The sequence below is a fragment of the Netta rufina genome, assembly GCF_964035555.1.
Source record: "Netta rufina genome assembly, chromosome: 4".
In the NCBI taxonomy this organism is placed as follows: domain Eukaryota; kingdom Metazoa; phylum Chordata; class Aves; order Anseriformes; family Anatidae; genus Netta; species Netta rufina.
Window position 1 is genome coordinate 4,741,743 of NC_140127.1, and position 12,799 is coordinate 4,754,541.

Consider the following 12,799-nt stretch of genomic DNA (forward strand, 5'->3'; position numbering starts at 1 on the left):
AATGGGAGGGGGGGGCTCCCCTGGAGTTGTTCCCCCCCCCCCCTTTTTTTTTTTTTTTTTTTTTTTTTTTTTTTTTTTTTTTTTGCGTTTTCTTATGTAAAAACGACCCAAACCGAGCCGCGTGGGCAGGGCGGGGCCCTGGGTTAATGGTTAAGGCTCCCCCCTCTCTCCCCCATGCGCCGCTTTCCAAAATAAATAAATAAATGAATGAATGAATAAATAAATGAGTAAATAAACGAGGAACGGGGCTGGTGGTTAAAAATTAGACAGGGAGCTGCTCCGGGGGCGAGCGGCAGCACCCGCAGGGCTCCTCCGGGGGGAAGCTGGGCCATGAGGGGGCTTTTGGTGGCGTGCTTCTGCCTCCTCTGGGGCTGTGGAGCCCAGGTAAGGGTCTGCTGGGGGACCATTAGCTTCATTAACCTCATTAACCTCATTAACCTCATTAACCCCATTCCGTGGCACTCACAGAGCAGTCAGGAGGCCATTGCTATGAAGACAAAGCCAGTTGGGTTTTTATAAGGTTTCCTTTCACATTTTTTTTTCTATTTCATACCTTTATTTCCAGCCTGATCTGTGTATCTGCATCTTGTTCTTTCGCATGTTGATCCCACCAGGGTTTACGCCAGCAGGCTGCTGGAAAAGGTTTTAACCGTGAACCCATCCCAAAGCCAATCTGCAGGCAGGGCCGGCTACACAAAGGTGCAGCGATTTCCCCTCTTCCCCCTTTTTGGGAGGAATGAGACCACGGCTTTAACTTCCACGGTGTTAACGCCGCGTGTTGTAACGCCTGAGGTTGTGCTGGGGAACCGCTTCCAGCAGCAGTCTGTCCTGAAGTCCGGGTGGGCTCCATGTTCAGCAACCCCTGAGCCTTTCAGAGAAACCCCAAAGGTAGAAAGCAATGCTTTTGGGTGGCCGTTCGCTTGGGACCCGGGAGAAACGCCTAGTGCGATACGGGAGCTGTGCCAAGCCAGATCTGTTTGCCATGGGAATCCAGCAAGAACGCGTTGGATTCTACTCACCCAAGGAGAGCAGGAAGAATGCATTGAGGTTATACAGTCATTAAAGGCGGGTGGGCAGTGGGGGGAGGATTAATTTCTGCCCCAGCAACATCCCCGCTGACTTTACTCAGGCCAGGATTTCTTCATGAGAACTTTAAACTTCGGCTCTATCGATTCGGTGGACACAGCGAAAGCTGATAAATCCCATTTGACGACTGGCGTTCTCTCCCACGTTTATGCAAAGTCCATCCATGCGTTTTTCAAGTTTCAACATTCTTCCTACTCATAGATCTTAGTAAGCAAAAGCACGTGGCCAGCAATGGCTCCCATAGGCAGCCAGATGGAGGATCAGGATCCATGCTTGCTGTCCAGGAACAACCCCACCACAAATCCACTGCTCTGCAAGATAGAGGAAGGGAACTGATAAGGAGGAGCACTTATTTTTCACATTTCTTGACAATACTTACACTTACTGCTTCAGCAGTCTTGCCGTGAAACAAATAATTAATTTCAGACTTCTTTATTCGCTTCTAAGTGGTTCCTAAATATTTATAGGTGGTAGTTAAACTCAAAGCCAACTGGACCAGTGAAAAGGTCTAAAAAAAATCAAGTTGCTACTTTTTTAAAATTTATTTTCCTGGTGTTTAAGTCCCCTGATGTTTTAAGCTGTTTACAATCACGTTGTTGTGTGTTGTAAACTACTGGCTTAAAATGTTTTTCATCTGTTGGGTGCTTCAGCCAATGTTTGAAGAGTAAGGAAAATAAAGATTGTGGGAGATGAGCAGAAGTGAAGGTCGCACCAGCAGAATGATCCAAAAAAGGAAGAAAAACTGAGAAAGATGAGGTCACCAAGACAAGGAGATAAACACCATGAATATTGAGCATTTCTTTGCTCATAAGATAGGGAAAGGTTTACAAACAAACGCTTTGTTGATGTCGGTAGGGGGGCTGCAGAAATGTTGGTGCGATTCCTAGTCCTGTTCACTGTTTTTTTTTTATTTATTTTGTGCCTTGCAGAACCCAACACCTTACTCTACAGAAGAGCCATTTCCACAGGTTGGGCCTGCTGAGCCAGTTGGGCAGGACACTTACCTCATAGAAGAATGCGTAAGCAACAAATACACGCACAAGTCCTGTGCGAAAGTTTTTTGTCACCCATGGGAACGCTGTGTGGATGGAAAATGCCTCTGTAAGCTTCCCTACCAGTGCCCGAAGAATGGCACTTCGGTTTGTTCCACCAACGGAAGGCAGTTCAGCACGTACTGCCACCTCAAGAGCTACGAGTGCCAACGTCCCGAAGCTAAGTTTCTGAACAAGGGCAGCTGCGTGCCTACAGGTACCAATATCTCCTCTTCCCAAATGTAGCAGGCATTGTTGGCCAAGGGGATGCTTTGCGCTTTTTCACAGCTCAGAAAACTTGTTCATTTCCTTGCACTAGTAAAAATACGAAACAGGAAGTGACAAGTCCTGAAAATTGACGGTGCCTGGTGATTTCCTTAAAAATAAAAAGATTGAGAGGCCCAGGTTACGCTGCTGCTGGTAGCTTGCTCAAATCATCAGGTAGGAAGGGAAGAAATAGACAAAGGAAAAAGAGCTCAAAGGCTCCCAGTGGGGCTGCTGAGCATGGTGGGAGGCATGGAGGGAGAGGGCCTGCAGAGCACACGAGCAGAGAGGGTATATTTTGAGGAGGAAGAGTCCGAGGAACAGAGTCCTGCTGCTGAGGTCAGGCTGGGGTACCTGGGCAGAAAGTAAGGCACAGTCACCTCAGTCTTCACTCTGCAGATTTCATCAGAACAGAAAGATGTTCCCCTACAAACCAGCAGATCTGTAGATTGGCAAGCTGCATCAAGCTGCTTTTCAGCCCCTGACCTTGTCAGCTCAGCCTCTGCCTAAGTACATAGAAAAAGGGTTCTGCAAATGGCAGCAGCAGCAGGCACCGTTCCTACCCATCTTCCAGCCCCACCTCTCCTGCTGGCAGGAGGGGCAGCTTATCAAAAAGTTCTCTGATGAAAGCCTTAGACTAAGACGCAACCTCTCCTCAGCAGAGCTCCAATACTCCTACATGGCACAACCCATTATCCTCATTTCTCCTGAAACTGGTATATTTTGAAAAAGTGACAGGCTTAAAGTCATAAAGTCTGCCCTCAGAAAAATCAAGAATCAAGCTCCTGAGTCCCAACCTACTGGTCTTCCCACCTGAACTTTGGGTGGCTACTGGATACTTTATGTCTCATTGATTCCTGTGTGGTCTTTCCACTAAATACATCTATGTAAGATAATTTTATTTGGGATTTTTTGGATTTTATTTTTTTTTTTGTAGAAACATTTAAAATCTCGGAGCATAAGAATTCAAGTTTGCTTCAAGTAAAACCTGTGAGTATGGAGAACCTGTTTGTATGTGGCAGTAAGTGGACTATGAATGAAGCAAATGTGGCCTGCAGGCACCTTGGCTTTGAATTGTAAGTTTGGGGAATTTCTCTCTCAGTAACCACAATGGATTTGAGAAAGTAGTGATGCTTATATAAGGGACAGTCACAGCCAGCTGTTAAGGCAAAAAAATCAGAAAGCATGTATTGGCTACAATAAACCTTCTTAAATTGACACCTGAGAGTGAAAGCTAAACCACAGATTTCTCTATTTTATCACAAATAACAACTATTCAAGCCGAAAGTATCTTACTTTTAAAATAATGCCTATCTTGCAGTGCCCCGAGCTTCCTCAGTATCCATTGGTTTTGGTGTCCCATGCAGGATGCTTCCTTTTTTTCCTTAGCTATTGGGAAAATCATATAAATTCTAAACCATAAAAGCAGTGGCTAATCCATTGTGAAATTACAGAACTTGTTATTTCTATCTTCACAGAGGTGCTGAGTATTACAATACTGTCTTCAACATCACAGAATACACCTTAAATGCGTCACACTGTTTCCGAATAACTTGCAAGGGCCTAGAGACAAGTCTTGCCGAATGTTTTATAAAGAGGAAACTGAGGAGTAGTAGTGATGGATTTGTTAGACTCCAGTGCCAGAAAGCTCTCCGAGGTTAGTAGGTTCGGGGTTTAAAATGTATTTAAGGTTCTTCATGTTATTTTAAGTATTTGTGTTTAGGATCTATTTTGTTGAACTGTCAGCCACCGCAAACCTGCAATGAAACCTTTTTAAATAATCCTTTGCAACATTTAAGATAACTGAGGCAGTCTTGAGTTCGTGACCTTGGAAAATAATTCACTGCTGCTCCTAGGATATTCAGCAGATGATGCCCCAAAGTGGACATATTTCACCTATGGTTCTGGTTGTTCCCCCATCCTTTCCAAAGGCACCGAGGTATATTATACCCTGCAAGTCTTGCCTCTCTCAGGTTAACTCGTCAGGAGACAGGTGATGACCTCCTCTTTGCTTGGTCTATCAGGGAGATCAATTAGGATGTCAGTCCTATGTAGTGGGACTTGAACTGAACTGCTAGTGTCTTCCTGGCACATCTGGGGCTCCTCGGTTTCTCACTGCTACAAGCAGGAATCGAGTCATTGTTCTGACTTCTAACAGCTTTCCTGTCCCTGTAGTGTGACTTCTTTGGCATTGATAAGCATCAGTCAGCCCAAGAGCTATGATTTGTCTCAGTTTTTAATTGTGCCACAGAAGCAGCTTGGAGACTCTTGATGAGTTCCTTCAAGAGGGGGAACATGCATCACCTTAATCACATAAATCATTTACAGGGGGTTCAAGCCTCTTATTTAATCCCTGTCTACAAGAAATAAAGTTCACTTCTGCCAGGCTACTGAAAGATGGAGGTGGAAAATAAGTGGTCACATTGAAAGTTTGAAGAGGAGGCAATGAAAAGGAAAAAAAAGGACTCCTCTGTACATTACCAGGTCCCACAACGCCGACTGTTGACAGGCCAAACTATTGAATGAATAAAACGTGTAAGCTGAGAATTTCCTTGGCAGTTGTGAACCTACAGGCATTTCCACACTAACTTTGCTTTCATCCTGCTGCACAGAATGTTCAGCTGATGAGTTTACTTGTGCAAACGCCAAGTGCATTTCTTTGAGCAAAACCTGTGACGGAATCAATGACTGTGGAGACCTAAGCGATGAACTGTGCTGTAAAGGTAATAATTGCCTTTCTTAGCTATTGGAAAATCATCTCAGCAGAAAACCACACCCAAAGAATACTTAGAGTGATGTAACAATAAAATATCCTTTGCAAAGTCATTACATTAAGGCAACCAGACCATAATTTCTGAATAGAAAAATACATAAAAAAAGGAAGAGCTGTGTTAAATAGAATGAAATGTATTTTCTGGAAGGCAAAATTAATAGTAATTAATCAAAAATGTTTGTTTGTTTCCAATGAGCTACCTCTAAACCAAAGTAAGATCTTTCTTAAATTTCTTACTACTACAAGATTATCCATAGAATGTGTGTGAACGGTTCCCATTGCATAGCTTGTTCATGAGCACCTCCATGTGCGTGTCATTCTTTCAGCACCTGCAATTCCAGCTGTAACAGCTTTTATTAGAAGCAGATCTGGCATAATCTGAATGCAGGAGAAAACATTCAGAAGTTGGGTTTCAGGTGCCGAACTGTAATGTAGGCTACAAATACCATCACTAAATAATCTTGATGTTGTAGTTTTACCGTTGTCAGTACATTTAATCTGGTAGTCATGAAAACATAGTGACAGGAATTTTGGAAATAAAAGTAAGTACCTGTGGCTTCGTATATTCAGAGGACATTTATTCAAATTCCATTTGACCAAAATAGTTCTGTCTCAGCTGTATGGATTTTAGAAAAGGAAGAAGAATTTTAGAAGAAATAAGTTACTAAAGCCAGGAATTTCAAAATAGGACTCAATTCCTAGTGCTACATGTATCCCATTCAGTCAAAAGCCTAACTCGGCCTCTGATTTTGGAGGGAACTTTGACCCAAGCATCACAAATTCCTCATCTGAGATGATCCATAATGCTGGTAAAACTGGAGGTCCTTTGGCTGAGGTTGAGTGTAGGCACATGGGGGTGAAAGTGGTAAGGAGTGACACCTACAGTACTGAACTTGTAGAGAGACTTTTGTTTTTAAGTCGTAAAACAAACATCAAGATAGTAAAATGAGGAGAGCCAAGTATTCATTTCACACTTACAGAGCCTGCTTTCACGATCTGTTTATGAACAGCCAAGTCCCCCATAACATGGATATTATATTGTGTTCACATTTTAAGTTGGAATTCTCCTATATTACAGAATGCAGGAACAGCAGTTTCCACTGTCGGTCAAATATCTGTATTCCAAGCAAGAATGTCTGTAACAAAGAAGTCGACTGCCTCACAGGAGAGGATGAAGCTCAAGCTTTGTGCTCAGGTTTCCATTTGAGACATGTTTTTGTTGCTTTTCTTTTCATTGTGCTAAGTTACACCTAGAGACTACACAATGCGTATTATTAAATCATTTAACAATTAGCAAAATCGAAACCCATGCAAAAATTAGTCTTTCTGATGTTACAGTATGCTCTACATACTAGGAGACTAAGAGAAGGTTAGGTACTTTTCCTTGCCTTCCTTCTAGAATAGAATGGTGAGAAAGCTAAAGGAAATAAGAAACAGGTGACATTTTAGGAGATATAAAGCAGATTATGTTTTTTGCTCATTTGGCCATCTATCAAACTGATATCTCATATTTCTGAAGACAATGTAGACAGAGTTGGCAGGAATATCTTCCTCACATGTAATGAACAGTTAATACAATGATTCTTCTGTGCTGTTCTCCTCACCATTGAAAGGATTTTGTTTTGAACTTAGATGTTTTTCCTTGCTCTGCTAAGAGACAAAGTCTAAAGCCAAAAAGTAAACATTTTTGGTACATGGTAATAGGTAAACTGAACTCGAAAGGTAAACACTCGTCAGTAACATGAGAGCAGACCCAATCCTCAGCCCCTATTTAGGAACTGAATTCAGTGGGCATTTTGTTTGAATAAAAGCTGACAAACCAGATAGGGGAAGCATTTAATTTACCTCTCATGTTGAGTAATCTCCTTTACTCTATTAAAGGAGGTACACAGAATACAGAAGCAGCATCTAAATCAGAAAGAAAACAAATTAATAATAATCCTTTTATCTAACACATCTTTGGGCTTCAGAAAGCTCCAAAAAGTTGATGGGGCAGGAGGAGGAATGTCTGGTGTTTCCTGGTGGAGGAGAATGGGCTATCGCTTTAGAGATTAGAAAAGAAAGGCCATTTCACAGGGTTCCTTTGCAGAAGGCTAGAAAATAAGAGTAGATTTCGTATAGTTATAAACAAGTGTCTGTCTGCTGGATGTAGGTCACTTGTAGGCTGTGGCAGCCAAAGAGTGCCTAGTAAAGGAAACAGCAGGCACTGTGCTTGAACAACGTTTTTGTCCATGTGAAATGGTGCACACCTACACGTTTTAAAAGTGTACCAGGATTTTGGCACACAAACCTACATTTAAGTAACAGAGCAATTTTAAATATTTGCAAACATTTTTAGTCTTTTATTATTCCACCACAGGCAAAGCAAAGCGTGTTGAATATTACAGTATGGATACAGGTAAGTAACTCACCAAAACCCCCCAAACCTGCTTATTAGTGGCTTGCTAGCTACCAGCCAGCTGGCCGGATCCAGAACACTCAGATATGTGGACTTGATGATTTAGGAGTACACACTCAGGGGCTTACCATTTGCCTCACTTTCCACTAATTTCAAGAATGCCATAATAATTTATCCTGGCCGAGGATCCACATCTGCATGTTTTGGCAGCTGACAGAGGTAAACCCCAAGCAAATCTATGGGAACTGCTTTAATTCTTTTTTCCTGAACACTAGCAACAGTGGAAAATAAAAAGAAACAATGTGATGTTAAGACATAAGCAATTTTCTAAGCAAAAACAGATGCTGAAATTTTTGGTCTTTGCTTTCCTGCTGCTTCAGCTACTCGCGTACTCACAGCACTTGTGATTTCAAAACAAAGATAAACCTGTCTCCAAACAGAGAATGAATGCCTGAATTCTGAGACACATTTTTCCTTTTTGTTAAAGAAAGAAAACTGACAAAGACCTTTCTTCCCCAAATACACTGTGGTGTTGTTAATCACACGTTAACTCGACGGAAAAGAATCGTAGGTGGAGAAATTGCAAGCAAGGTAAAAACAAACAAACAAAAAAACAGCAAGCAAACCTTAACAAATATGTGCTCATCTGCATTCATTCAGTATCACATTAAATGGGTATTATTATCCTTCTGTTAAAATATGCAGAAATAACAAAATCGGCAACAACACTGGCTTCATGTTTTGCAGCAGTACTGGCACTGCACTGAATGAATGCGAAGAGGAGCACAATTTATAACGTAAAATGCCAGGTTGCAAAAAGGAGCATTACAGCATCCAGCAAAATATTTAAAAATGTAGCTAAAAATGACAATTCTTACAAAACAGAATACAGACAAATGAAAAAAAAGTACCCGATTGTACCAGATCAGATGCTACCTCTGTTCCTCTGACTAGGAATTTCATGGTAGAAAGCCGGGGGGAGGGAGGCATTGCACAAAGTCAGAAGATTGAGCAAAACTGCTGTAATTTAGAATATGCACCCTTTATATCCTATACTATATCCTATTCAATTATACCCTGTATATTGTGTAGAGCCCAATTTATGGGCAATTTCTCAACAGCAGATTTTGATTTTACAGTCAGCTTTAGTCAAGGAGATGAGGTGATACAAAGGATTGTTTTTCCCTTTATGCATGAAAAATAGTGCAATTATAATTTCACGTTATTTGGGTTTTTGTTGTTTGAATAGGGTGAATTCCCTTGGCAAGTGGCAATTAAAGAAACTGGCACTGAAGGTGCAACAGTGTACTGTGGAGGGGTTTATATTGGTGGCTGTTGGGTTCTGACTGCTGCACACTGTGTCAGGTAAAAACAACAACCTGGGAAATGATTTCTTTGCAAGGTAGAAAGATTAATTTGGGCATTATTGCCCTTCTCAGCTGCTTGTTTGCTAATTCCTGTTTGCCTGTTGAATAAAACAACTGAAGACAGCGGCTCGCTCACATTACTGGCAGGGGAGATTCAGAGAAAGAGAATTTTGGCTGTGAGTAGAAAGATGAAAAAGCACTGATGAGTTTTAACGAGACAGCACTAAACACAGAGGATGGCCTTTAGGGGTTTTGTCCTGTATTAGCTGCAGTACTCAGCAGTAAGTGTCATCAGCCTTGCGTTCGCTACACTTCAGGAAAACCTGGACATCAAGTCCAGAAAGAAACTATCTGTACGCAATATGAATTTTTATTCTACAAAAACTTTGATAAAACGCAAAAGTTTATGGCTCAGTGAAGCACACAGTGCCTGGGCTAGGTACCAAAACATATTTTATTTCATCGTTTCTTTTCCAGAGCAACTCGAGTTCACCTGTACCGTGTCTGGATTGGACTGTTGGATACAATACGGTACGACAAAGAGACAGACACCTACAGGCTAAAGCAGCTGATAATCCACGAGAATTACAATGCTGCAACGTATGAGAACGACATCGCTCTGATGGAGCTGAAAGGTCACGGGACAGGAGAATGCTCCCTGAAATACAGCACGCCTGCCTGCATTCCCTGGTCAGAGTATATGTTCAACACGGGTGATAAATGCAAGGTTTCTGGATGGGGACTTGAGAAAGGTATTGGATTTAGTGCTTACTATGAGAACGTATTACTTTTATCACCGTCTTTCAAAGCGTGGTCAGCTTTCATTTTGAAAATGCTCGCGGGAGGCTGAGCACAGAGAGCAGCGGTCGTGCTTTGGCGCCGGGCTGCCACTTTGTTCTCCGTTCTGCACTGCTTCCTCTCTTGCCTCAACTATTAAGTAAATTGCTGTGGAGAACACCTCTGTTTGAGAACTGCCCTGACCAAAAGAAACGCTCAGTTCCCTGAGCAGGCTGACCCCTGGCAGCACATACACTGGTGTCGGGAGTGGAGCAGGGAGCGTGGGAGTTGGAGCGGGATGGCAGGAGTCAGATGGCAGCATCTGGAGGACATGCACGTAGCAAGGAAACTGCTGTGCTGATCCCCTACACACTGCTCAAAGGAGATGAGAGCATTTCAGTACCTCGTAGGCACCCAGAGGTGGCTGAAATCACGGATCTCAGGTTTACCTTAGCTGTGGAGAGCTGGTAACGGCATTGAACACATGGCCCACAGCCACTGCCCCGTCCCCGGATCCCAGCAATTATAAAACCTGGCACATCCGAGCACATCTTAGCCGTGTACAAGTTCCAAGAGGGCTGCACGGGGACGGAGCACTGCAATGCAGTCGCACTTTCGAAGATTTGTCTCATGTCACAGAACGATTGCAGCCCGGCGTCAGAGCTGCCGCGTGCTCTTTGTGGGGCTTCTCCTGTCCAAACTCGGTAGCAGTCCATAAAGCAAACACAGAGCTGGGAATTATGGCCAAACGGACAGAGAACAAAACAGAGAATGTCCTTAACCGTGGAATGTATTGTTCACCTCTATCTTCAAAGTCTGGGCCCCTCTTCTCAAAAAGAATGAGTAGAATTGGGAAAAAAGGTGACAAGGAGGATTGGAGGCATTTCTCCAGTTTGTGGAAAACAATATACTGGTTTCCCAGTGTATGGAAACCTTGATATGGAAAACATGGGAAAAAAAATGAGGACAAGAAAAGGGAAAGGGTAAAAATACAACAAAATGAAACTATTGTATTTAATGCTGCAATTAAACCACGCTGCTTTTATTTGGATACATATGGCTAGGTACTGCATGACGTATGGGGTGAGTGTTAGTAGCCATTTAACGCACCTGGTCTATAATAGGTAAGGTTATATTCAATAGGTAAGCAAATATGTAACTTTCAATTTCTGATATTAAATGTCCCATGCATTTATCATTTTTAACTTAGAAAAGGTTATTCTTTTCTTTTCTAGGTTATACCAAGCAGTATGTGCTCAAGTGGGGCAATGTTAATTTATTTCACAATTGTTCTGAAATGTATCCAGGACGATTTTTTAAGAAAATGGCATGTGCAGGCAAGCATGAGCTTTCTTACTATAATTTCTTTGCTATCAAACCCACAGTTTTCTAGGTCTGACGTGACTGGCTGGGAAATCTTTTAGACTTGGAAGATACAATAAACCAAATGCCACTGTGTCACCACTAGCAAAACGCCAGCCGTTGCTGCCTACCTGCAGCGCTGCTCCATAGCTCCACAGAAACAGTTTTGATGACAGTATGCCAAGTTTTGGTCCTTGTGGGCAAATTTCAGCTTGCAGTTGGAGTGGTGTTTTCTAAATACACAAGCACTTTGCAGTCCCCTGAACTTCCTCCTACCTTGATTTTATTCTGATCCAGGTACATCTTTAAGCAAGTGCCTTTCTTGGAGGACATTCGTAGTTCTGTTGACTGGGATATGACCAATGATCTGCTTGGACATTTGGCTACCTGCAAACTGCACCCCAGGAAAAATCCTATAAACTTCTCAAACCAAGATTAGTCTGGCCAGGAAACCAGTTGTCATTCCTAGTACTAAAATAAGCATTTTGAGAACACGTTTTTGCTTCTCAAGTAACAAAAGGTATCACCAAATACACTTCTAAAAGAGCGATGAGCATTCAACTGACAGGACAGATAGTTTCAACTGTTGTTTAACTCTGAAAGTAAAGGCAATATTTAAACAAACTACTTACCAAGAAAAAAAAAATGATTTGGCGTTTATATCTAGTTTTTATAAATGCAGCATGAGGCTGACGCGGCTGCAAACTTTGGAATTAAGGACTGGTATCCACTGGAGCTAGTTATACAAGTTATTAATTCAACTGAGTAAGGACAACAAAATCTAGCTTTATAGGATTAGTCATTCCAACTCTCAAATGTTCACAAGGCTCTTTCTTGGCAATGTAGAGATTTGAGAAAGATGTTACATTTTTTTTTGTTGTTACAACAGGGACTCAGTTGAAGGGAGTTGCGCTCTCTCCCGTCCCATCATTCACGTTTCTCCTTGGCCTGCCCACCTCTTTCTACAAAGCCTGTACAGCGATGAATTTTGAGGCTCCTACCTCTCCATGTAGCTCAGATGAAACTGGCCAGTGAATTACTGGGTAGAGAGGACACCAACGGCAGACACCTCAGCATGCACACATCATGATAGCTTAATTTCCATAGGAATCAGCCTACAAATCTTTTCGCCATTTTGTTCTAGCTTTCCTCCACTTTTTATGCGCTTCTTCTAATGATATAATATGCAGTATGGCTGAATTCTTCTCTATTGCACAGGGTAAACCACAAAACATATCACTGATGTCCAAGCAAATGAGCATTTGGGCCAGTCACCATTACAAAGAAAAGAAATAAGAAGTAATAGACCAAAGAGGTTAGGAACCTCCAGTACTGGTGACCATTTGTGACAAACACCTGTCAGGCAGTGACACAGACCTAAAAAAACTTCTGTGCATTCCTTTGTGTGCTCGCTTGTATATGAACTTTTGGTTTTGTTTCCTTTTTTTGCTCCAGGTACTTACGATGGCTCCATAGACAGCTGCAAAGGGGATTCAGGAGGACCCTTGGTCTGCTTTGATGCAGAAAACGTGGCGTATGTCTGGGGTGTTGTGAGCTGGGGTGAAAATTGTGGGGAGGCTGGTCACCCCGGTGTCTACACCAAAGTCGCCAGCTATTACGACTGGATTAGCCATCACGTGACAAGGAGTCTCATTTCACGGTACAATATCTGAAGCTCAGGAAACGAAATACTTCCTCGTTGTCATCCACGCGATAATGAACACTAGGCCTTTTTTACAAT

The 12,799-nt window shown here is 42.3% G+C and overlaps 1 protein-coding gene across 1 annotated transcript; it reads left to right on the forward strand.

Moving 5' to 3' along the window:
• Positions 1-330: 330 nt before the first annotated feature.
• On the forward strand, positions 331-12,731 carry CFI (complement factor I; the record flags this gene model as incomplete). Its single annotated transcript, XM_084286011.1, has 12 exons — positions 331-384; positions 2,016-2,334; positions 3,319-3,457; positions 3,860-4,038; positions 4,994-5,104; positions 6,233-6,349; positions 7,514-7,552; positions 8,040-8,143; positions 8,802-8,917; positions 9,397-9,671; positions 10,932-11,033; positions 12,514-12,731. The coding sequence occupies 12 exons, from the start codon at positions 331-333 to the stop codon at positions 12,729-12,731; spliced, it is 1,773 nt and encodes a 590-aa protein (XP_084142137.1).
• Between the last annotated feature and the right edge of the window lie 68 nt (positions 12,732-12,799).